The 23,909-nt window shown below is 41.4% G+C and overlaps 2 protein-coding genes across 3 annotated transcripts in view; one reads left to right on the top strand and one right to left on the bottom strand.

Moving 5' to 3' along the window:
• Positions 1–3: 3 nt before the first annotated feature.
• On the bottom strand, positions 4–19,346 carry SLC25A32 (solute carrier family 25 member 32). 2 transcript variants are annotated; one of them, XM_039233822.1, is made up of 7 exons: positions 18,886–19,346; positions 14,124–14,274; positions 12,093–12,178; positions 10,455–10,615; positions 9,480–9,593; positions 9,019–9,164; positions 4–87 (listed from the first exon to the last, which is right to left on the bottom strand). In XM_039233822.1, exons 1-7 carry the CDS (start codon positions 19,037–19,039, stop codon positions 57–59), a joined length of 843 nt encoding a protein of 280 aa, XP_039089753.1. In that variant the 5' UTR covers positions 19,040–19,346; the 3' UTR covers positions 4–56. The 2 variants fall into 2 exon arrangements, with proteins under 2 accessions (XP_039089753.1, XP_039089752.1); XM_039233821.1 differs by lacking the exon at positions 4–87 and adding an exon at positions 6,487–8,069 and having other exon boundaries at positions 18,886–19,343.
• Positions 19,347–19,429: 83 nt separating this feature from the next.
• DCAF13 (DDB1 and CUL4 associated factor 13) overlaps positions 19,430–23,909 on the top strand; it is a 31,950-nt gene continuing 27,470 nt past the window's right edge. The window contains exons 1-3 of the mRNA XM_039233820.1: positions 19,430–19,640; positions 22,553–22,752; positions 23,331–23,438. Coding sequence (XP_039089751.1) covers positions 19,571–19,640; positions 22,553–22,752; positions 23,331–23,438 — 378 coding nt within the window. The 5' untranslated portion in view covers positions 19,430–19,570. The remainder of the gene's footprint in view (positions 19,641–22,552; positions 22,753–23,330; positions 23,439–23,909) is intronic.

The following is a 23,909-nucleotide window of genomic DNA, read 5'->3' on the forward strand; positions in this document are numbered from 1 at the left end:
AACAACACAAAGTTACTTATCTCCTGGTTTCTGCGGGTCAAGGGTCGAGGCACAGGTTAGTTGAGTCCTCTGCGCGGTGTCACCGGGCTGAAATGAAAGTGTTGGCTCAGTCATCTCATCTGAAGTTCAGGAAACTCTTCTCAGCTATGTGAATGTCAGCAGAATCTGATTCCCTGCAGCTGTGTGAAAAACCTTGTCTCCTTGCTGTCAGCTGAGAGCTCCTTACGTCGCCTATAGGTCCCTCCCAGGTGCTGCCTATGTGGCCCTTCCTCTTACAATATGGCTGTTTTTCTTCCAGACCAGCAAGAGAACGCTCCTGCTTTTAAGGGTTGCCTGATTCGGTAGGTTGGACCCACCCAGGAAAATCTCCTTTTGGATTATAGCCAACTGATTAGAGACCCTAATTACACTTGCAAAATTCCTTTTTGCCATATAACACAGTCATGGATTTGATATCCAAATATATTTACAGGTCTCAAACATATATAAGCAGAAATAGGTTGTTTACATCAGAGGGCAGGAATCATGCAGTCGTCAGAAGCCTACCTACACACAGACTGCCACCTGACCATTTTGCACTCTATACCACTGAAGCAACAGGTGAAAAACAGGCGGTTAATCTATTGACTTTACTGATGGGTCCCAATTACCAAGGGAAATTGTTTGCCGCTATAGTGGAAGCAAGGATTATGTTTGGGATTCAGGAGATATTCTCTGGTTCTCCTCCATGCCAGAGATGAATGGAAAACTACAAGAACCAGGAAAATCAGAGTGATTGAGGACCCAGGCCTTTTGGGAAGGAGGATTTGGATCTACTTCACCAGGTAAAGAAGCCAGGGCTGCAAATTCTGCCAGTGGGCAAGGAAAATGTGGAATGGGTAGTGAAAGGTGGAAGCTTAGATATCAACTATGACCTTGTGAACAATGACAGGAACCAGAACTGTGGTAGCTTTGGATATTTTCTCTTTGTTATATGCATGTTTATTTATATGTGCTAACCCTTTCCTCACTTTCTCTCATTTTTATTTTATATAAAAGTTGGTGGAGGTCAACTTTACAATGTAGTTTTTAGTTAACAAAATATTCAGAGGGACCATGACTGAATTTGAGGAGTAGTTAATACAGCCAACAATGGATTCAATGACCGTTGTGCTTTGTGTTTTCTCATATGGGGGAAGAGCTAGCATTTCTTATCAGGATAGCTAAGCTAAAATACAGTTAGTTGCTTTGTTGTTGGGAAGGAATTGGAATGGAAGCCAAATACTCAAAATGGTCAATTAGGCTACTTATCAATTTATTGCTTCTGAACTCTAAATTCATTCTTCAGGACCTACTGTGATGATAAACTGGACTCTGTTTTTCCTTAAGAACGAGCCTAATAATGGGGCACCTGGGTCCTCAGTCAGTTGAACATCTGACCCTTGACTTCGGCTTAGGTCATGATCCCAGGGTTGGGGGATCAAGCTCTATGTCGGGCTCTGCGCTGAGCAGGGAGCCAGGTTGGGGTTCTCTTTCCCTCTCTCTCTCTGCCCTTCTCCCCTGCTTGCACTCTCTCTCAAAAAAGAAAAAGAAAAAAGAAGAATGACCCTATTAAGTAGGGAATACTGGAGGAATATCACAGAAGAAAGAAGCTGGTCTTCTGGTTTCAGGGTGCTGAAATTTGCCTTTTCTTGCTCTTATCAGTGGGGTGTGTGTCTGTCTGGCAGTGCCTCATTCCAGTCGCATACACAGAATGCAGTCCTTTAACTACCTTGCAGCCCCAGCCCAAGAGGCCTGATTATCTTGCTGAACTTGACAGTGTCACCACATTGTCCCCGCGTCTGGGGTGGCAGTGGCCCTGACTCCCCAGGGAACCCATCCACAAGTCTCGGCTTGCTTGCCCCTGAAGCCTTTCCAATGTGAACAAAGTCTGCCCTGGTTTTGCACCTGCAGAAATGTCCCAACTCCCTTAGCAACCTGCTCACTAGCCTTGACTTGCTTATGCCCTATGGGATTGTTTCCTGTTTCTCAGGTCATTCTAAACCAGCTCTGGCCCAGGAAACCCAGCAAACTTTCTCATCCATCATCCAGTGCTTTGCAAGCCTGCCTTCTTCAAGAAGTCTGAATGCCAGAGGGGGACCCTCTTCCGACTTGTCCTTCCTTGGCCACTCTCTCCACCTTTGGGTACTGTTTAGAGTTCCCATAATGTATTTACTCTATCATAGCTTAGCGATTCCTTAATCTTCTCCTGGTTAAATTGGCTGTATGTTCTGTCTCCTGGTTGGACTTAGACTTGACAGGTGTGATTTGTTGATTGTAGTTGGGGACACAGAAGTGAGCACGAGTGGTGCTCTCTCTCCTCTTGGGGAACACGGTGCTCACTGAGAGCATGAGTTCAGCCCCGTTTCTCCTTGCTGTGTTTTACAAGGACAGGCTGTAAAAGAGTCATGGTTCAGGACTGTCTGTGGCCGGATGGGTATGTCTGTGTGACTCTGAGGACTTGTTCAAGGAAGTCCTCTTTCACACAGATATAGAAGCCACATTCTCTAATTTCAGCCTTACTACTAATAAAGATAATATTTCATGTTCCACTTACCTTGTATATTTACGAATTAGTTTAAAACCTGGGTGGGAAAGAGGTTAATGTGAGTCACTCTAAAGCATCTTGTTGCTTTTTTGAAATGTTGAGTGTGAATTTATTTTATTTTCTAGCCTTGAGTAGAATGAGCCTAACATCACAATGAACGTATACTGAAATTTAATATAAACACAAAACCTTGTAATATTTGATGTCAGGAGATATATTGCAGACAACTTTCAAATCATCCATCTTTTGTAGTTGGACCTTCTACCATAAGCAGATTTTAGTTATTTTTCCTTTTTTTTTTTTCCTGAGAGAGACAGGTGCCCATTTTTAAATTTTTAAAAAATGTTTTATTTCTGAGAGGAGACAGCATGAGCAGCGGAGGGTCAGAGAGAGAGGGAGACACAGAATCTGAAACAGGCTCCAGGCTCTGTCAACACAGAACCCGACGCGGGGCTCGAACCCACAAACCGTGAGATCATGACCTGAGCCGAAGTCGGACGCTTAACCGACTCAGCCACCCAGGCACCCTGATTTTAGTTATTTTTCTAAGTTTCCTGGTCAGTCTTCCTCTTTTATGCTTTTCATGGTGAGTTGAATAATTTTTTTATAGATATTAAATGGCTTAATGTTTTCCAGTAAAGGTAAAAACATTTTCAAGAATCTATACAATGTATGGAAAGATCACAAAGTGCTCCTTTTTCCTAAAGGTAACATCAATTTCCATAGAAACAAGAATTCAACATTATGATAGTTAATAGGCAAATGACATATAGACTTCAGGGTCTGTATCACATATTCTGTGTCATCTGGGAAGCTTCAGTTACAGTGAGTAATAGACCTGAATGAGAGTGGCTTAAAAAACAAAGGAAATTTATTGGTTCACTCAATTGAAAACTATAGAGGTACATACATGTAGCTAGGGGTCAGAACTGATCCAGAATCTCCTATGACTCAGGATCTAGTTTCTTTTCTTTCAATTTCTTATTGTCATTTCTTTGGTTTTGACTTCATTTTGGGCAAACTCCCTCTCCCCATTTCATGATCTTAAAATGGGGCTTTGAGCAAGAACTCTGTGAAATACACAAATCCTAATTTGTGAAACAGTAGAGACAGAATGTTTGTCAGTCTACACAGAAAAAAAAAGCTTTTAAGAGAGACTCTGATCCGACCAGTTTAGGTAATTGTGTCAATTCCAAACATTCATTATAATCAGAGATGGCACATTCAGATTGGCTCTGCTAATCAGGGCCATCTTCTGGGACAGGTAAGGCCGAGTCCGTCTAAATTTCCAAAGTGAGACTGCAGGGAGTGGGAAGGTTCTGACAAGAAATTCCAGCTAGGAGACTCAGAAGGAAGAGGAAAACAGATGCCAAGCAGCTAATTACTTAACAGGTATTCATGACACATATGTCTACGGTCTGTTTCTTATTTACTCATTTGAAAAGAAACTTAGGATTTCACCCAAAGTAACCCAAAACCTCACATATTTTCTGCATATTAAAGAACACATTTTTACAGGGGTGCCTGGGTGGCTCAGTTGGTTAAGCGTCCGACTTTGGCTCAGGTCATGATTTCTCAGTCCATGGGTTCAAGCCCCACGTCGTGCTCTGTGGTGACAGCTCAGAGCCTGGAGCCTGCTTCAGATTCTGTCTCCCTCTCTCTCTGCCCCTCTCCAGCTTGTGCTCTGTTTCTCTGTGTCTCAAAAATAAATAAACGTTAAAAAAAAACCCCACATTTTACAAAAGACAAAAGTTAAATAAATCATTTCATGGTATTTTGTCAGTGATTTTATAATCACCAAAGAAGACTTGCTATTGAAGCGTTAATCATACTCTACCTGGAGGATTTTACATTCACTCACGTGTCCACGTTCAAAAGACAAACCTTGCTCTGATGACTCATGAACTCATAGTTTTTAGTCGATACCCTTTTTCTAGGATGGTGTTTAAAAAACACGACTTTCTAAAATTGCCATACTACAAAAGCACATATGGAAACATAATACCCTTTTCACAACGCATGGCCCTGAACACTGTCTTGGGTCACATTGTACCATATGTTAGTTCTCTGATGCTGAGCTCCGACAAGTTTTGTTTGGGCCGGTATCTTAATCTTCAGGCATTCTTACAATCATCTTCTGGCTTTCCCTTGGCCAACTTCCTCCCACCTGCACCCCTTCCTAGGCTCCCAGAACTTTTTTCAAGTTCAAGTTCTCTTTCTACCTTTATCTGCTGAAATCCAAGAGCACGCCTAGAGTGAAATGGATATGTGCAGTTTGCCACACCCTGCTGAGCTGCTTGCAACCTGTCTTCAGCCTCTATGTTTGAGTTCTCAGTGACACTCATCTTCATCCTACTAGAATTATTTACACTGTTGATAACCCCTTCCCTTAGAGTTTGCTCCTCTTATCTGATTGGACTGCTTATGTCACCCCTAAGATGTAGCCATGTCTGTTTTGTGAATGACTCATTTCTCTTTTATCCATCACATAAAACCCATTTAGTGAGATGCTCGAAGTTCGCATGTTCTGGTCCTAATCTTTCAGCTTTCTCTTCCATTTCTTCCTTTTATTACCACATTGACAACACGGCTCAAGACAGGTCACATATGCTTCTTTTCCCCCATGGTTCCCTTTGAAATCTCTACCTTCAAGGCCATGCTTCAAGTGTTCCCTTCCACGAACCCTGCTCTAGTTCCCCCCACAAACTATAAACTACCTCCGGCTCCATCAACCAGATCCACACTACCATCAGTTCTTGACAAGGTATTTGTGAAAGCGTCCTAATTAGTAATCCTGTTTCTTGTCTGTCTCCTAATTGTTTCTTCATACAATCACTAGAATGATCTCTCCCACAATCTAACCCCCTGACCATGGGCTAGAAGATCTGGCCCATGCTAACTTTTATTGGCCCAGGGACACTGCTAAGCACTTTACATGGATTAATCCATTTAATCTGATCAATAATCCTATGAGCTACATACTTTTCATAGCTTCATTTGTAGATGCTGTTGACCCATCAAATCACTTTTACAGGGCTGGTGTAACCCATATCCCGGCTGCTAACAGCTCTCCCCTCCACCTTATTTGGAGGATTGTTCTCAACTCAGGAGAGGGATCTAGCCTCCCCTCCTCTGCCTGAGGACATAGCCCAGCCTCTCACCTCAGGGAAGGACAACCTCTACGGTCCAACCCATACTATGGTGTCTGGTAGGGTCAGGGTGATGGTGAACTGAACTTCTTCTAGAGCTTCTTAAGAGCACTCTCAATAAATCACTTGCTCAAGCATCCTCATATCCACCTCATCCACAAAGGAACAAATCATCATTTTACATATGAGAAAACAAGAGACAGAGAGAGGTGAACTATTGGCCTGAGGCCAAAGAGCAAAGAGGAAAGCTGAAATTTGAGGCCAATCCTGCATTTCTTTCCCACCACACAGTAACCCCACTCCTCCTCCCTAGCCAAATTAATTCCTGCCTCAGGGCCTTTGTGCTTCCATTTTCTCTGCCTAGAAGACTGTTTCCTCACTTCTCTCAAACAGTTTCAAATACTACCTCTTCAAAAGAGATCTTTCCTGACGCTAACCATCCTAGATGGCACCACTATTCCCAACTCTGTTTGAGTTCTATTTATAGTATTTAATATCCGATATTGTCTTACGCATATATTTACATTTTCTGTCACTCACACTAAAATGAAAATTCTATGAGGGCAGGAATGTTGTCTGGGTTATTCCCTGCTATATCTTCAATGCTTGGTAATGTACCTGGCACAGAGTAAGAGAGTTCAGTAACGATTTGTTGTTGAAGGAATTCTGTTTTCTCAGAATGCTTACAGAGCTTTGTAGAAATCTTCTTGCCCGTTATTCTAGGGCTGGAGTTAACATTTATTTATTCTGCAAACTTATATGCTCTTAGAAGACAGGAATTGAGTTTTATTAATTGGGGGTATACAAGAGGCACTCAAATAATGGCACTACCTCTAACACTACAGACAGCAAGTGCAGCCAGTCTTCCGTATAGGGACTAACATCAGATGAATTATAGTAAATTATAGTAAACCCAGAAGTATGAAAAAATACATCACATTTAATTTATAAAGTATTTCTGTGTATATTACAAGAGATTATAGTAAATACAATTACTTATTGTTCCACATTTTTAAAACAATGCTATTTTCAAAATATAAAAATAGACCCATTTTCAAAGAACCATTTAAATATGGCTTCAAAAACCGCAATGTTTTATTTACAACTAGATGGAAGCGCAACAGCATTCATAGAAGTTTATGATAAATAAAAATATTATTCTGGCATCCTTTTGGGACAGGCTTTTATAGATATTTACAATAACTCATAAAAGTTGAATCAATAATGGCCATTAATGTAATTTGTATTTAAACCTGAATATGAGCAACTAATGTAGATTAATCATTTATTTGGAATCTGGACCCATACATCCAATAGCTGAAGTAGGAAAGTTAAAGTTCCTCATTTCCACACAGTTTCTGAAAAAACACATCCCAATCATTCCAGTATCTGTATGAGGCGATTTTCTAGTGATTTATAGCCAGTTAGTGACTTAGAGCCAAATATGCTAAATAAGGGCTGACACGGTTGGATCCGAGTTCAGATTTTGTTACGTTTAAGAGACACCAAGTACCTATGTCAAAAAAATATAATAACTGGATCCACAATTACATTTTAAATTATGAAAGAGCCGTCTGGAGAAAAACTTAATGAAAACCAATATATTTCTCAAATTAAGAGAAGTAGATAACTTCTCAAATTCCCTAGTTAGTGGATTCCAATTGAATTTAAACTAAAGCACGTTTATAGTGATGGGTTTTTTTTTCCCCCTCATCAAAATTTCCCAATTCAAAATGGTCTGGATTTAAGCAACGATGTTTCCAGCAAATCCTTAAAGTTTAATTGACTCTTGAAACAATGACAATTCTTTCCAGAAGTCATTTTCTTGCTATTGCACAGAGACGGATTTTAAAGCCAATCCAGGAAAATGAGTTCGGAAAAAGCACATTCATCTAATCCATTTAGCAAATGCTGTAATCAGCTTCTACTTGAACAGTGAAAGAGAGGAATCTGTGAAATTCTCCACTTGACGTCAGTTTTACTGTTGTGTTGATGGGAGCCATTTCTGGCAGAGGTAGCCACATCCCGAGCGTACGGGAAAGGCAAAAAAGCAGAACAACATTGCAAAGTCTTAGCAGGTCTTTGACTTCTAATGATTATAGACCAGTTTCCATTATGAACCACGTTGCTGTGCAGTGTTCTTCTGAGGTCTGTACCTCAAATACAAAGGAGCAACTGCTGCGTTAAGCAGATGCACTGGGATGATCTTCCTTTAGCTTATTTTTTTTTTCTCTCTAAGGTCAAGTAGAAAATGTGAGACATTTTCATATACCACAAAAGTAATACAGCAGGCCGGAGTCACTCTAATCAAATTGGGGGCAATTCCTTTGTAAAATCCACCGATGCCTTCTTTCCTTTAAAAGGAAAAACAGATAAATGCTTAATTTCCTACATAGCTGGCCTGAAGACAGAACGTTTAACAGACATATGGCACGGAACCAGCAGTCAAACCCCCCCAGGACTGAAGTCCATGTTTTCAACATCCAGAAGTAATGCAGTTTATGAGCCATGTGTATGGGCTTACATTCCTTCTGTGGACTGACTCGGCAAGGCAGGGTAGGGACACTTCAAAGCTGAAAAGGGCTTTAAATGTATAATCATCTTCCAAATGTCTTTAAATGTATAAACATGCAGAAGTATTAACTGATATAATAGAGGCATTAACAATCTTACAGCTTATATAAATGGCAGACAACACTAAATATAGCATCCATAAAAATGAAACTTTATTTCCTTAATGCCTAGAATAGGAATATGGCCTTGGAACTTGTCACTTGGGTTCTCAATAAATATTTAGTGAATTAAGTTGAAGCATTCTAAATATTCCAATCTGGCCTTTTAGAATGAGAGAGAAACATGGGGATATCTTCCTGTAACTGTTTATTCACATGCTGAAGAAAGAATCTCCTCCATACACGGAGACAAGTATTTGCAAGTCCTCATGCAAGGAGGGCTTGATTGCACTAAACTAGGTTTTTTACGACATCCTACAGTCAATGCCATGCAAGTTTTTTATGAGCACTAAACTTTATTTTATTAATTTGTCGAAGCACAGATCTCATTTGGTTTTTATAGCAACCCTGTCAGCCTAGATATTCTAATTTTACAAATGAAGAAATCAAGCCTCAGGGAGATTAAGTCTGTAGCTCTACACGTAGTAAATGGGAAATGGAAAAGCAGGGGCCAGCAGCCATGTGTCCACCAGAGCACGCTGGCCTTTGCTATAAAACTAATGGCAACAGGACATTCTGAGATACACAAGGCCCCTCCTAAGAGCCACTCTGATAGACCACGTGCGCTCACCTCCAGGTCTTTGTGATTACATCCAATACGCCCTCATAAAACATGTGTTGGTCCTGAAGACGAGCTCTCACAACTTGATACGGGTATGTTGCCGCAACAGCAAATATTTTGGATAGTGCTGCAACAGATATGTATTCTGCTGTGCTCTGAAATGATGACACAAAACACTTGTTTTTCTTTAAGACAAGATTTCTTTAAAATTATAGAAATAAAAATCCTATAGGAAAACATGTAAATGGATCTTTTAATGGAAAAACATGGTTTCCCCCCTTAACACAAGCTCTGTGCAAATAAGGGGTTTTATCATTAATATTTGTGTGTCATTTGCTTATAAAATACTTAACTGTAAATTAAACTAGCAGCAGTCATCATCACAGCAACATTACCAAAGTGAACATGACAAAATCTCATCTATTAAATACCCATAAAAGTAAATGATATCTTTTAAAGACCCATCTTACCAACTGGGCTTCTGGTAATCTATTGATATGCTGGTTGTATTTCAACTTCAGCAATTCATATGCCATAAACTGGAGGGCACCATGTGATGTTCCAAACAGCCCAGGAATAAATCCCTAAAAAGGAACAATGAGGAGGTGTGAGGAAAGCTGAGGGCAAATTACAAGTTAGCACGCACCCCCAACCCCGGGGTTGGGACATGTGTAATATTCCTTGGACACTGCCAGCTACCCCAAAACAAGAAAGGACAAAAACCAAATGGTTAAACTGATAAGAGTCTCCACCAGATTACCAGAAAAAGGCAATCCCATCTGCAGCCTAAAGTCCAGGAACTCACTACTGTCTCAATGTTAATGCCTTGCCAGGGGGAAAAACCACCCTAGCTTGACAACAGTCTTCAGTGTGTGAAAGTCTCTTTGGAAACTCCCTCTTGACTTTATCTTCCAAACTTCATAAAATGGTCACGCCCCCACAACCCCAATACAGCCCTCTTGCCCATGGTCCCGTCCACATGCTTGAATAAAATCACCTTTTTGCACCAAAGACGCCTTCAAGAATTCCTTCTTGGCCATCAGCTCCAGACCCCAAGACCCCACCAACACCCCAAAAGTTCATCAGGGAACAATTAAAAAAACACACCAACTAAGCACTAAGCAAGTTCCCAAGGGACCACAGTTTCCGGGGACGGTAGTAAGGAATGGGTGACTGTGATGTGTGACTTGGTGAATGGTTACTGTGCAAAATTTTAGACAGACCTCACACACACTAGTGTCACGATATACCTTATGGTAATGAGGATAAACAGGTTAAAGTACAATTTCCATATTATAAACTAGACTTTCAGTTTTCATCAAATTGCTTCTTGCCGGAGTCTGACTTCTTTTCAGGACCGACTACAGGTTATACAGAAACTCAGACAATATGGCCAAGGGAAGTTACAATGGTCAGTTATTCAAAATATATTGACAAGTCATTACCTTGTACAATCCACGCACACCTTCATATTTATATATTTTCAGAAGTGTATCAAACATTCCTTTATATTGTCGTTGTGAGGCGTTAACAACACCATTGTACTGTAACATAAGGCGAGTTTTTGTTACCCATAATGGGTTTGTAATGCAGAGGGTCATGGCTCCTAAAATCAAATTTAAATAAGATTACTCAGCATACAGGTACTTTCTCACTGGTGACAATCCAGGCTAATGACAGTCCATTAATAAAAACAATGGGGTTGTCCAGGGGCTGTACCTCTCAGGCACAGTCTTAGGGCTGAAGGGTAGCCATAGTTTTGGTGGTCAAAAATAGTTCCTCACTCAGTGGGACACCAGAGAGATCCTGGCTCCTAAACAGTAGAGCCTGGTGTAGAGAAAAGATGGAAGTCCTGGGAGGTAGACTCTGAGAGCAGATATAAATATTTAGGAGGAGGACACGGTATAACCCAGAGGGGTTGACAATAAGGGGACAAGGACCAGGAATCCAACACCCCAATAAATCTCTGCATGCACGCGCATATCCATCCCGACTTTCCCACAGCCCTCCTCAAATCCATTCAGAGCAGCTAACACATCTCGAAAATTAAAGAACTATATAATAAATTTTACATTCTTTACAGAAAGTGACAATTTTGTATACAAAAAAACTCATCTAGTAAAGTTCATTTGCTGAGTTTCCTCAATAGTCTACTATTCATCAAACATTTATTAAGGCCCCTGATTCAGGTCTGTGCTAGCAGCTGAGTATTCAAAAATGAGTAGGTTTTTTTAAAGACAAGAACTATCAGTAAACATGGTTTCAAAGTATGAGTTACAATATAAAGACATGAGTCCTACTTTGCTTCTCTCTTTGAAATATTATACGCTCATGAGGCAATCAAAAAAGGCTACTAAACTAATTTAAAAACCAAAATTAGGGGCGCTTGGGTGGCTCAGCTGGTTGAGCGTCCAACTTCGGCTCAGGTCATGATCTTGCGGTTTGTGAGTTCAAGCCCCGCATCGGGCTCTGTGCTGACAGCTCAGAGCCTGGAGCCTGCTTCCGATTCTGTGTCCCCCCTTCCTCTGCCCCTCCCCCATGTATGCTCTGTCTCTCTCTCTCAATCATAAATGTTTAAAAAAACCTGAAATTATACTTTAATTGAAGAAAATATGCCAAATCATCTTAAATTATCAGGAATTCATAACTTTTCTAAATTTTACTTTCTTTGTGATAACTAAAATTCTTGAAGTTTGTACAGAGTAACCCAATAAGAACAGTTGCTTTTTGAGAAATTCCATGTGATAACAGATTAGTTACATAATACTTAAACTCTACTGTTCAAAGAGGAAAAAAGGCAAATAAAACAAAAACAAAAAGTGAAAATCAAGTTAGAAGTTGATGGCTTAGGGGCACCTGGCTAGCTTGGTTGGCTAAGCGTCTGACTTCTGTTCAGGTCATGATCTTGCGGTTCATGGGTTTGAGTCCCGCATCAGGTTCTGTGCTGACAGCTCAGAGCCTGGAACCTGCTTCAGATTCTATGTCTCCCTCTCTCTCTGCCCCTCCCCTGCTCACGCTCTGGCTCTCTCTCAAAAACAAACACACATGAAAGCTGATGTTGTATGTTTCACACACTGCCTTACCAGCTTCAGCAGCCGAGACGAGATATTCCGTTGCCTCTAAACGTTCCGTTCTTCCTTCTGTCTTGTATGATTTGATGGCATTGTAACTAAAAGAATTAAACATGAGCAGTTTGATAAATATGTGAATAGGTATCATAAAGCAGTAACGTCTATTTGAAAATATGTGTAACTTAACAGCAGTACCCCAAAAGGAAAAGTCTATACCCAAGGCCAGCACAGTTTCAAGGGTGGATTTGCTAGACATGGCTTACTGTTAAGCATTTACCACCCTTCCCCGCAAATGTATATGCACAGCACTATGCATGCAAAATATTTTCATCACGTACTCATCAGTTAGTAACAACAACAGGAAAACTGGGAGGGAGGGTAGCAGTGGTGCGGCGATGAGGCACCCAAGACAAAAGGTCATGTTCAGGGGCTACAGAGCACTCTACCAAGGGCCGTAAGCAGCACACAAGTAATCATAATAAAGGCAACACAGATGGCGTCTTAAGAGATTGAGAAACTACGGCTGAGAACACAGTATGCTGTGTCGGAGGTGGCGGTGGCCAGGAGACAGGTGCCGTTTCAACAGGGAAATAGATAAGCGTGAGCAAAGGTTATGATAAGGGTGGAGGGAGAAGATGGAAAATTGAATCACACTTCAGTGGCAAACTGACATCTAGGCTTTACTTGGCAGAAAACCGAGAGCCACTCAATGTTTCTGAGCAGAGAAGTCAAATCAGCCTATTCTCTCTAGCTCCAATTCCCACTTTCCTTTTGGAAGAAAACTTCAGCTACAAATATTCTTCCCAACTTTACCAATACCATTCTAACACGAAACAAGGATACTTTTTTAAATGTTTATTTTTTTGGGGGGGGCGGGTAAGGGGCAGAGAGAGAAGGAGACACAGAATCTGAAGCAGGCTCCAGGCTCTAAGCTGTCAGAACGAGAGCCTGATGCGGGGCTTGAACTCATGAACTGTGAGATCATGACCTGAGCTGAAGTCAGCTGCTTAACCGACTGAGCCACCCAGGAGCCCCACAAGTATACTTTTATAAGAAATTCTCATTACATACACCTTATGTTAATATAGCTTGTCCTGAGAAACTCTCTTCAGAGAGCCTCCCCAACTCCAAATTCATAAAAGAATACATTTTATACCTACAATTACACATCTAGGTGTGTCTCAGAACCGGAAAAAAATACATTTTTTTAACCATAGTGAGGTTAAATTTTGTTTTGCCTTCACTTAAAAATATTTTAAGATTGTGGTTTGTATACTGCCATAAAATTGTTGGAGATAAAGTAGAATATAAAACACAAAAGAGAAAAAGGCAAATAGACAAGGTATTGATGTTCTCCTAAAAATGCCATGTATTAAAACAAAGAAAAGCCTCTCCATTCCTGGACTCAGTTTCAAATTATTAGAGGCATGCTCAAGGCAGTGTGTGCTCCTCCACCTTGTGGGCTTAATGCCCACACTTGGGCACACTCACTAAGCCAACTGTACCTGCCCCAGGAGCCTTCAGTGGCGTCTTCAATGGACAGGAGGATGGTGAGGATCCCTGACAGGTGAGGGAGGAAGGAAATGATGGAGCTAGGAAGATGATGGTGCAGGTCAAGTAAGAGGCAAGAAGGGATGTGCCTCAAACTCTTAGCCAGGCCTTGGCTTTTTACTTTCTGTTCCCAAGAGGGGGCTCCCATGGTATGCGTTCTTATGAGGACCTCAAGGCCTGTCCTCTTCAGCTTTCCAACTTCATTAGGCATCAGGAGTATTTGATAAGGCACCTTCCTGAACTCAACTCACAGAGGTGGCTTCTGTATGTAAGAGCGTTTCTCCATCTCACCCTTTCTGATTAAGAACTTTCTTCCAGACCAAATGCCTCTGATAATAGCCGACAGAGAATGAAATAAACATTTTGCTCTTTCTGACCCTTCACACTCAGAGAAACTGATTAAATGACTCATCTTGCTTCATCAATTGAAATGTAAAATCACTAAAAACAAACTTTGTTTTTAATACTGTAAAATCTCCCAGATCTACTCACAAAAAAAAGTAGAGTCCCCAGGATAAACCTGCACCCCACACATTTGGGGTTACTCCTTGGTAAAGTCCTCGTAGTCCATCAAGTTTCCAAATGGTAGTCAGGCAATGCACAATTCCTTTATATTTTGGTCTCAGTTCCAATCCATCACTCACTGAAGTAAAGGCACAAAATTAGGTGAGAGGAAAATTCTAGCTCCAAATCACTGATAAACATAGACATCATACAGTCAGTCATATTAAGGATGTAAATTCAGAAAAAAACTCGTTTTTAACATTTATTTATTTATTTTGAGAGAGGAGGAGGGGGAGGGAGAGAATCCCAAGCAGGCTCTGTGTTCTCAGCGCAGAGCCCCATGAGGGGCTCGAACTCACCAACTGTGAGATCATGACCTAAGCCAAAATCAAGAGTTGGATGCATAACCGATTGAGCTACCTAGGCGCCTGCCTGGACTGCACTTCTCTACTGACAGTCACAGCTCCTCTCAAGGTGGCCCCCTCCCAATGACTTTCTCCCTTTGACCTTTGGTCCTTCCAGTGGCCAACAGCCCAAGCTCTTTCTAGGTCCAAAATACTGCAGTATTCCCAGTGGTTCTGCTATAATCTCGTATCTTTGTTAAGTCTTTTCAAGCCCTCCCCACACCACAGAACTATCTTATTTTTAATGTGCCTTCTGTTTCCTACACAGATATGGGATGAAAGAGAATGTCAAATTTATAATCTAGATTCTGGAGGCACCTGGGTGGCTCAGTTGGTTAAGTGTCTGACTTAGGCTCAGGTCATGATCTCACGGTTCGTGGGTTTGAGCCCCGCATCAGATTCTGTGCTGGCAGCTCAGAGTCTGGAGCCTGCTTCAGATTCTGTGTCTCGCTCTCTCTCTGCCCCTCCTCCGCTCATGCTCTGGTCTCCGTCTCAAAAATAAATAAACTATAAAAAAATAATAAACTAGATTCTGGTATTTTACTATAGTTTTGTATACTGCTTTTTTCTTCACTCAAGAGTATATTGTGAGAATTCCTCTGTTATTAAATAGGCTTCCAAAAGACTTTTTAAAATGATCTGATGGTTTTCCTTCTCACAGATATCCTATCATTTGGTTAACCATTCCCCTAGCTGACATGAAAGTTGTTCTCATTTTTTGACTACTAAGAAGTCTGTAGTGAATATTCTGTATAATTCAAATTCCTGTATCCTTAGAATTAACTGTTAGAATGGGCATTAATATGGGTGAAAGGTTATAAATACATACTCAAACTCCCCTTTAGAAAGCTTATACAAATCACAGTCCTCTAACCATATAAAAGCATGACCAGTTCACTGTCCCATTCACTGCTACTTCACTGCACCTAATGGAGTCTGGCTGAGAATCACTGTTTACCATTACCAGGGAAAGGGAGAAAAGTCAATTTCTTTCATCATTAACCTGATGATGTTACACCATGAAATGAGATTAAAGTGCATTAGACTTTGTCAGGAGACTTGGGTAGGATATCTAACTTCCTTAATTAGTCACATGATCTTAAATCTTTCAGAGCTATAGCATCCTCATTTAGAAAAAATGGGGATAAATATCCCCTACCTTACAGGTTGTTGGAAAGTTTATATGAGATAAGTTTAAGAGCAAGTAACAGAGGGACTTGGCTCTCAGGAAATATTTGGCTGTGTATTTCATAATGCTTCTGATGCTTTCCTTGAATTTCACATCTCTTTTTCTCCTGATAAATTTTCTCTAAGTACCTTTGCATTTTCCTTTAAATAATAAAGTCACAACATAATTTCTCTCTTGAGGTAAAAAAACAAAACCACAAAAAAATCTTTGCTTTTCAGAGGTATGAACCAATGATTTCTTTATTGTTTTGACACTTAATTGTAGCACTTTTCAGTCTCAGTAACAGGTAACAGTATTCTATACCCTATACTTCCCTGATACCATAATCTTATCTACCCTATATAGTTAGGAACGAATCTTTAAATATGAAAAACATTCATTTGTCCACATTATTTTATTTAAAAAAACACCAACTATTTATTGACTCTTTATACTGCCAAGCAAAAGGGGACTATAAACTCAAGTGAGACACAAATCCTGACCCTGAGGAAGACATCATCTTCAAGGCAAAAGAGAGCAGCAACGACACGGCAAAGTTATGAGCACTAAGGTAAATGAAGTGCTACAGGATTGCAGAAGGAACATAAATGAATGCTCTGTACAGAAGGAACTGGGGACATGCAGTCGAGTGACAGGGACAATGAGAGAAGATGTCAGTGTAGAGGCCTGAAGACTGATTGGAAACTTGTCTTTGGGGAAAAGAGAAAGGGTTATCTGTAGACAAGCGCAAGAGCTGGGGTGCCTACATGGAGGTATCCCAGTGCCTGGCACCGTGTGGGGTCACAGCAGGGATTTGGTATAGCCACAGTATACAGCTGACGGAGGAGGGATGGTAGGAAATTCGGCTGGAAAGTAGGGCAAGAACCTGTCAGGTCTGAGCCGTGTCCCTCCCAATCCACTGCAGTCTGATTTGGGTCTCCACCCACTCCTGCCCCTGCCCCGAAGAGCACTCTGGGAGTCCTCTTTCTCCCCAGCCATTTAGCAGCACCCAAAACTGTCTACCTCCTAAACACGCTTTTGTGGGCTACTTTTACACCATGCTCTCCTGATTTCCTCTCTTTCCTCGGGCCACCAAATTTCCTTTGCAGCCCCCTTCCACTCCAACACTTAACGTTGTGACCCTGAGTCAGTTACTGATTACAATGTGGCTGGGTCATTTCATCTACAAAATGGGAAAACTAGAAGCTAACTCTAAAAATTACAAAGGGTTAAGTGAGTTAATACATATAAAGCCCTTAAAATCATGCCTAGCAAACAGCAAACATTAAGTATTAGTTTCTTTAAGCTACTGGGTCTTGCAATACTGTAAATACATAGGCAAACCAACCATTTTGATTCATTTTCTTAAATTTTCCTTTTCTATCACCATTTCACAGCCACACTTTATGATTACAAAGTCCTTTGACTCCTAGATCTTTAATTTTGTCTTCCCATCTAATCTCAGTCATCTTACCAGCCAGTCTTAGCTATACTGGCCTCCTAAGACTTTCCCCATTGCATCAAGATAACCAGTCTTCTCAGATACCATGAATTCCCTTTTTCCAGGCATAATCTTCTTTACAGCAAGGTCTTAAAGTCACCAAGCAAACACTGTTCCTCAATGATCAGTTCAACTGTCACCTCTTCTAGACAAAACACTAGAGACACCGAGTCATACAAGCCTACAGCCAAGTCCAAAAGTCTTTTCATGTTCAAGCCACCGTATACTCAGAATTCTTAGAGGCAGAATGGTGAGTGGTTAAGAGTCAAAGGGTTCTAGAATTAGACTGCCTGGGTTCAAATCCCACAGCTACCATTATAAACTTGCGACCTCAGCAAGTTAGTCAACTTCTATTATTCTCACTGTATAATGGGGATAATAATTCACAGGGTTGTTCAGAGTAGTAAATCAGATAAGATGATGCGTGCAAAACTTTATGTTCATTGCATTGCTCTTAGTAAATGCTCAATGTTCCTAGTCATAATTTTTATTTGTGCACGTTTCACAAACTCCATGGAAATTATATGCCTTTCTGGGTTTTCTTCTAGGAAGTATACTCCATAATTTTCAATGCCTCTCCTTCACAGAATGACTCTTGTCTTATTTCCAGCTATCAAATTGTCAGTCTTTCTGTGGGGAGCCTCAAGATTTAATGGGACCTATACAGATACAGTTGACCATCAGCAATCTATACCTTCCTTGATACTCTATTCATATTTTGGATTTATTCCATTTCGCCCTTAATTTTATGTTGTCTAGAATTATCTTTTATGTGACTAGGACTCAAGCCTATAATTTACACTCTAAGTCCCCTGAGAACAAGAACTTTTAGTGCTTCTGTATCCCATACAGCAGTCTACAAATATTGAGCATATGTATTAGATGCATAGTATCAATCTGACTCTTGATAATGAACCACGTCTGCAGACCTAATTCTCAAGGCAGAACTTGTAGTAGTAAAAAAACCAAATGCCAGAAAAGTTTCCCAGTACCGTTATCACGACCTTATCTGAAACGATCTCCTCCAGAAGTTCCTGTTGAGTTTAACTCCTAAAATACTTTGCAAATTTCAACAAACTTAAATCCGCTTAATTCAATGCACTTAATAAACGTAAATTTAAAAAATAGCACTTGGATTCGAGCTATCTATTCCTTCACAGGATCTTGTACCCCACGATAAACACCACAAACACACTTTCAAGAGAATCCTACCTCAAACCTATTCCCAGGCGCCTGCTGAGGATTACGCCCTACTCTAAGCACTTTTCCTCAGTGGCGCTGCCAAACACGTGGCTACTCTAAGATCTCAAAGTACCTCCAAGCGTGAATGATTTGCACGTGTGAAGGGTAAGCCCCAAAACGTGACAATCCTTTTCTCATTTTACAAATCAGGCGTTGAGTCCCGCATCCTACGCCAGTATGAACTTTTCTCGAACTTTTCTATCCCTGCTCTCCATCCCTTAGACTCGGGGAGCGGGGACGACGGCGGCCGGATCCCCTTCCCACGCTGCCCTTCGTCATATCTAGTTCCAGGGAGCCAGAATAAACAGCATCTTCTTTAACGCTCGCCTGGGAGTATGTAAGAGGCAGGAGAGAGCAAGGCTTCCTTTTCGGGTTTTATCACCCTGTTCGGGGTACCGCAAGGATAAGGAGCCCACGGTCTAAGTGGCCACTTACCGGCGAAGCGGATCTTCACGAGGTCGAGCGGGTGCAGCGCGAGGTTGGACAGAACCCCGCCGCTCACGCCCGCTACCAGATTCTCGTACCGGACGTGGCGGAATATCGTGCTCCACACCGACGACCCTGACCCCGACTGGCCCTGGCCCGTCATAGTCCCAGGGCTCGCTGATACCACGCCCAGGGCCGCGGAGGTGGGCCGGGATGCAGGGACCGCCACCTTGGCGACGGTCGCCCCGGAGGAGCAAAAGCCTCAGAGGGGCCAGCCCACTTCCGGGACCGGCGGAGGGACGTGGTAATTAACCGGAGAGACCCCCCCCCCACGCCAAACGCAGAGCTGGCGTGAGAGGGGCAGGGCAGCACGTCACGCCAGCGGAGAGCGCGAAGGAGGCGGGGCGACGGCCTCCGCCACGTCCCCGCCCCGCCCCGCCCCCAGCCGCAGCCGTTTCTGGCCGAGGTACGCGGACGCGAGAGCACCGCTGAGGGAGGAACCGCCTCGGACCAAGCTTTGTCACCAAAACTACGGAGCGCCGCAGGGTCCTGCAGAGGGCGTGGCTTCCACTCCGTGGACGTCACATGACAGGAAGTAGTCTAGAAGAAGCGGAAGTAGCATGTGCCGGAGGAGGCGGGGGTAACCCAAACTTGGAGAAAAGGCTCGGGGAGTCGGGGGCACCTAGCTGCCAAAATGAAGGTGAAGATGCTGAGCCGGAACCCGGACAACTATGTCCGCGAAACCAAGCTGGATTTACAAAGAGGTGAGACAAGTTAGGGAGTCCACCGAGCCTTCAGTCTGGACTCGGCTTCCTCCGAGTAAAGCTGGGGGAAGACTGACACTCCAGTCTCGTTCTTTCCCTGTTCCCTTTTGCCAAAGCAAACTTAGTGCAGATAAGGCCATTGTGGGCCTGGGTCGCAGATAACTTCTCTCCAAGGCCCTTTTTGAAGAACGTTTTCTAATGGTAAGTGTGAAAGTGGTTGTATCTGGAATACTTCCGCCTTCCCCCTTCCAGCGGCTGCTCCGATTTTTCTTATCTTTTTTTTTTTTAATGTTTTATTTATTTCTAGGAGAGAGAGAGAGAGAGAGAGACAGCGTTAGCAGGGGAGGGTCAGAGAGAGAGGGAGTCACAGACTGAAACAGCTCCAGGCTCTGAGCTGGCAGTCAGCACAGAGCCCGACGCGGGGCTCGAACCCACGAACCGTGAGATCATGACCTAAGCGAAAGTCGGACGCTTAACCGACTAAGCCACCGAGGCACCCCCCGATTTTTCTGACTCCAGTTGTTGAGAAGTGGAACTTGAAAGCCCAACTCGTAGATTCAAGGATTTGATAGTTAGGCTTCTTTACATCTCTTTCGTCAAAATTAATGCTCTTCAAAATGTGGAAATACGGGTCGCCTGGGTGGCTCAGTCGGTTAAGTGTCTGACTTCAGCTCGGGTCATGATCTCACGGTTCGTTAGTTCGAGCCCCGCGTGGGCCTCTGGGCTGAACGCTTGCTCAGAGCCTGGGGCCTGTTTCGAATTCTCTCTACCCTTCCCCGCTCATCCTCTCTGTCTCTGTCTCTCTCTCAAAAATAAATAAATGTAATTTAAAAATGCGGAAAGAGACAAAGGTGCACCTTAAAGCTATATCCACTTTTAATTCTTGTGGAGAAGTTTGATGAGTGAATGGCTGAAATGAAATTAACAAGGCTTCTTTATTGGTCTTATTTACTGGTCTGTTCCTCGTTAACATTCTGAATTATAGCGGATAGTATCTAAATGACCAGGGACCAACCATGTGTGAAGAGAATTAGCAGGTGCAAAGGCCTTCCGACAGGAATAAAAATAACGCATAAGAGAAGGGCCACGTTGTCAGAGTTTGAGTAAGGGGTATAAGCCATGGAAGATGAGGCTCGGAAGATACTTCGTTATTTTGATTGAGTAGTAGAGATTATCCAACATATGTATAAATGTTGATCCAACACATATATGAATAATGCTGAGAAGTAAATATGTATGTGGTCTCTTCTCACAAGATGTTTATGGGTTAAATATCAAGAGAGTAATGTTTCTAAAATGCAAATTAGGTTATGTCACCTGGACTTGACATCATCCCTATTCCTGGAACGTCTGGTTCCGTCTTCCTTTCTGGTTTCACTAGCCACTACTTTTCTCGCAAGTAGCTTACCTTTGCCCTTGCAGATCTGAGGGCATTTCAGACATTTTCTCTTTCAGGCCTCCTGTGGCTCACACCCTTACTCAGTCTAGCTCCTTTCTCTGCACAGCAGTCTTTACATATTTATCTCCCATGGTAACCCCTCCATCCCATTTAAAGCACCCTTCTTCTGTGCTTTCATCATATATTTTTGTGCTGACATCAGAATGTGTATCACATTGTCTCATGATGATTATTTTGGTTATCAGTCTTTTCCATCAGACTGAGTTTGCATTGAAGGGAAGAATCCTGTTTGTTTCTGTACCCACTGTGTCTAGACAGCACCTGGCACATAGTGGTTGCTTTATAAGTTTATAAATGAAGGAATGAGTAAATGATTGGCTGGTCATAGACTCTCCATGTTAGGAGATTTTTGGTTATCTGATGTTATTAAGGGTCTTTCTATAATATCTTTCTATTTCGTTATAGCTTCTGATGGAAGTTTTAATTAGTAAAATGGGAAAAAAAAGTATTGGAGCTTTGCGAAGCACAAATCAAGGAAAACATTTGTTACGTTTTTAAAATTCTTTCTTTGTTGTTTAGGTATTACTTCCTTGTAAATTTTGACGGTTAGATATAGTACCATTAACAGGGAGTTAGGAAAAAAAAAAAAAAGACCGCAAAGTGAAGTTGTGGGGTAAGAAGATGCATTTACTTTTAAACATTAAAGGTTATTTAGACGTATGGGCTTAGAAACATTACCTAAGCACAATTATTAAGTGAGACAGCTTGTTTGGCAGCAGCGTAATAGTGAAGAACACCGATCCTGGAATCCGCCTGCTTTGGTTTAAATCCTGATTTCATCATTTCATAGACAAATTACTTCCCTATGCCTCAATTTCCCCATCTGTAAAATGAGAAATAGCAATAGTACTTAACCCATAGGGTCTGTGGATATTAAGTGAGTTAATATACAGCATTTGGAACAGTGCCTTGCATATGGTAAACTGTTTTTTAAGTAAATAAACAAATGTGGGAAGTGCACAATAAATAGTAACTGTGAGCATAATCACAACAGTGTGTGCCTATCAGTACAGTGATTAGCACTGGAGATTAATAGTATTTTCTCCCTCAAAAGGAGCTTAAGAGTTCAGTTGGGCAAACATTTATCATGCATTTGTTTTGTACCAGGCACTGTGCAGCGCATAAGGCTTAAAGTGAAGAATGTAGTGGAATCCCTGTCTATGAAAGCTTTACAAGCAGTTAAAGAATGTAGTAAGACACATAAAAGGAAAAGCTGAGAGTGTATGTAGTTTCTAATTATTGCACAAGACGTATGCATTCCATGATTCTGTAGTTTTCTGCGGAAAGGTTCCTGAGTGAAATGTCATCTATTTTTGTAGTTTTCACAGTGCTACGTATAGAACAGTGTTCCTAATAAAGGCTTATTGAATAGCAGATTGAGTGATTAGCTGAGGAACCAGAGGAAATAATTCGAAGTGAATTATTTTATTAAGAGGAGTCATTTTTATTTCAGTTCCAAGAAACTATGATCCTACCTTACATCCTTTCGAGGTCCCGCGAGAATATGTAAGAGCTTTAAATGCTACCAAATTGGAACGGGTATTTGCAAAACCATTCCTTGCTTCTCTGGATGGTCACCGAGATGGAGTCAATTGCTTGGCAAAGCACCCAAAGAGCCTGGCTACTGTCCTTTCTGGGGCATGTGATGGAGAGGTGAGTGTCATTCCGAGCATTGGTATTTTAAATTAAAAGTAGTCATGTGACAAATGTTCTTCAGCTTTGTGTTATGGTGGATTTTAATTGGTTTGATTTCATTTTTTATGTCCTGTTTTCTATTAATTCTCAAGAATGAATTGTGTTTGAATCACTACAGTGGTTACTCCTCTAAACCTCAGAAATTAGAAATGTAGCAGCTGAATGCTCAGTTTGGCCATACATAATAAAGCATGTTTACAGTCATAGACGGATTTGTGAAGTTTTTTTTTTTTTTCCTCACAGAGGATGTTATTAATGATTCAACGTTTATTTCCACTCTGGCAAGAAAAGAAAGCTTTGCACCACTTTAAATTAGAATCAACAGAGTCCTTAACAGATTGAATTTTCTGGTTGTTGATATACTTATCCATATGCACTGCAGTATTTTAAACTAGAGGATTTTGTTTTTAGCAGTCTGGTAGAGTGAGTCATAGTTTTTGCAGTGTTGAATTTCTTTTTCTCAGAATGTAGTATGCCTGTGCCTGAACATTTTATGTTTATAGTTCACTGAAATTTCCTGGTATGCTTTATCATAGGTTAGAATTTGGAACTTGACTAAACGAAAATGTATCCGTACGATACAAGCACATGAGGGTTTTGTACGAGGAATATGTACTCGCTTCTGTGGGACTTCTTTCTTTACTGTAAGTATAATATAATTAAGCCATTAACTCTTTTCAGCGTGTGTAAGACTGATCTAATGTTTTCTGAGTTCATTTATTCCATGGGCCTTTGGAGTTTCACAACCCAAAATAAGGTTTAAAATTTAGAAAAGTCTTCTTTTCTTTATATGTACTCCAGCCTACTCCTTTTTGATTTTTCAATAAATGATTACTTAACATGTTATTTAGCTAATATTCTATAGAACATTGAGAAGTGGGATTAATGTTAGGTGAGACTAGGAAGGTAGTTAGCTTTACTCTGAAAGATTTGCAGTGTTGGGAAAAAGGAATTTGTATTTTGTTGGATAGTAATTTATTGAAGGATGTGTGTGTGTGTGGTAAGATACACATAACGTACAAATAACATTCTAATCATTTGTAAGTGTGCATTTCAGTGGCATTAAGTACATTCACATTATTAAGCAACCATCACCACTTTTTCATCTTCCCGAA

Source organism: Hyaena hyaena, unplaced genomic scaffold (genome assembly GCF_003009895.1).
Source record: "Hyaena hyaena isolate Hyena2069 unplaced genomic scaffold, ASM300989v1 scaffold_79, whole genome shotgun sequence".
NCBI lineage: Eukaryota > Metazoa > Chordata > Mammalia > Carnivora > Hyaenidae > Hyaena > Hyaena hyaena.

Bases quoted from the DNA above. Each gene is read 5' to 3' on its own strand.
- SLC25A32 (XM_039233821.1), bottom strand. From the start codon at position 19,039: ATGACGGGCCAGGGCCAGTCGGGGTCAGGGTCGTCGGTGTGGAGCACG. The intron at 14,275-18,885 runs GTAAGTGGCCAC...CCTTTACTTCAG, and splicing joins CGTGAAGATCCGCTTCGCCG to TGAGTGATGGATTGGAACTG. The intron at 12,179-14,123 runs GTGAGTAGATCT...TAATTCTTTTAG, and splicing joins TGGGGACTCTACTTTTTTTT to TTACAATGCCATCAAATCAT.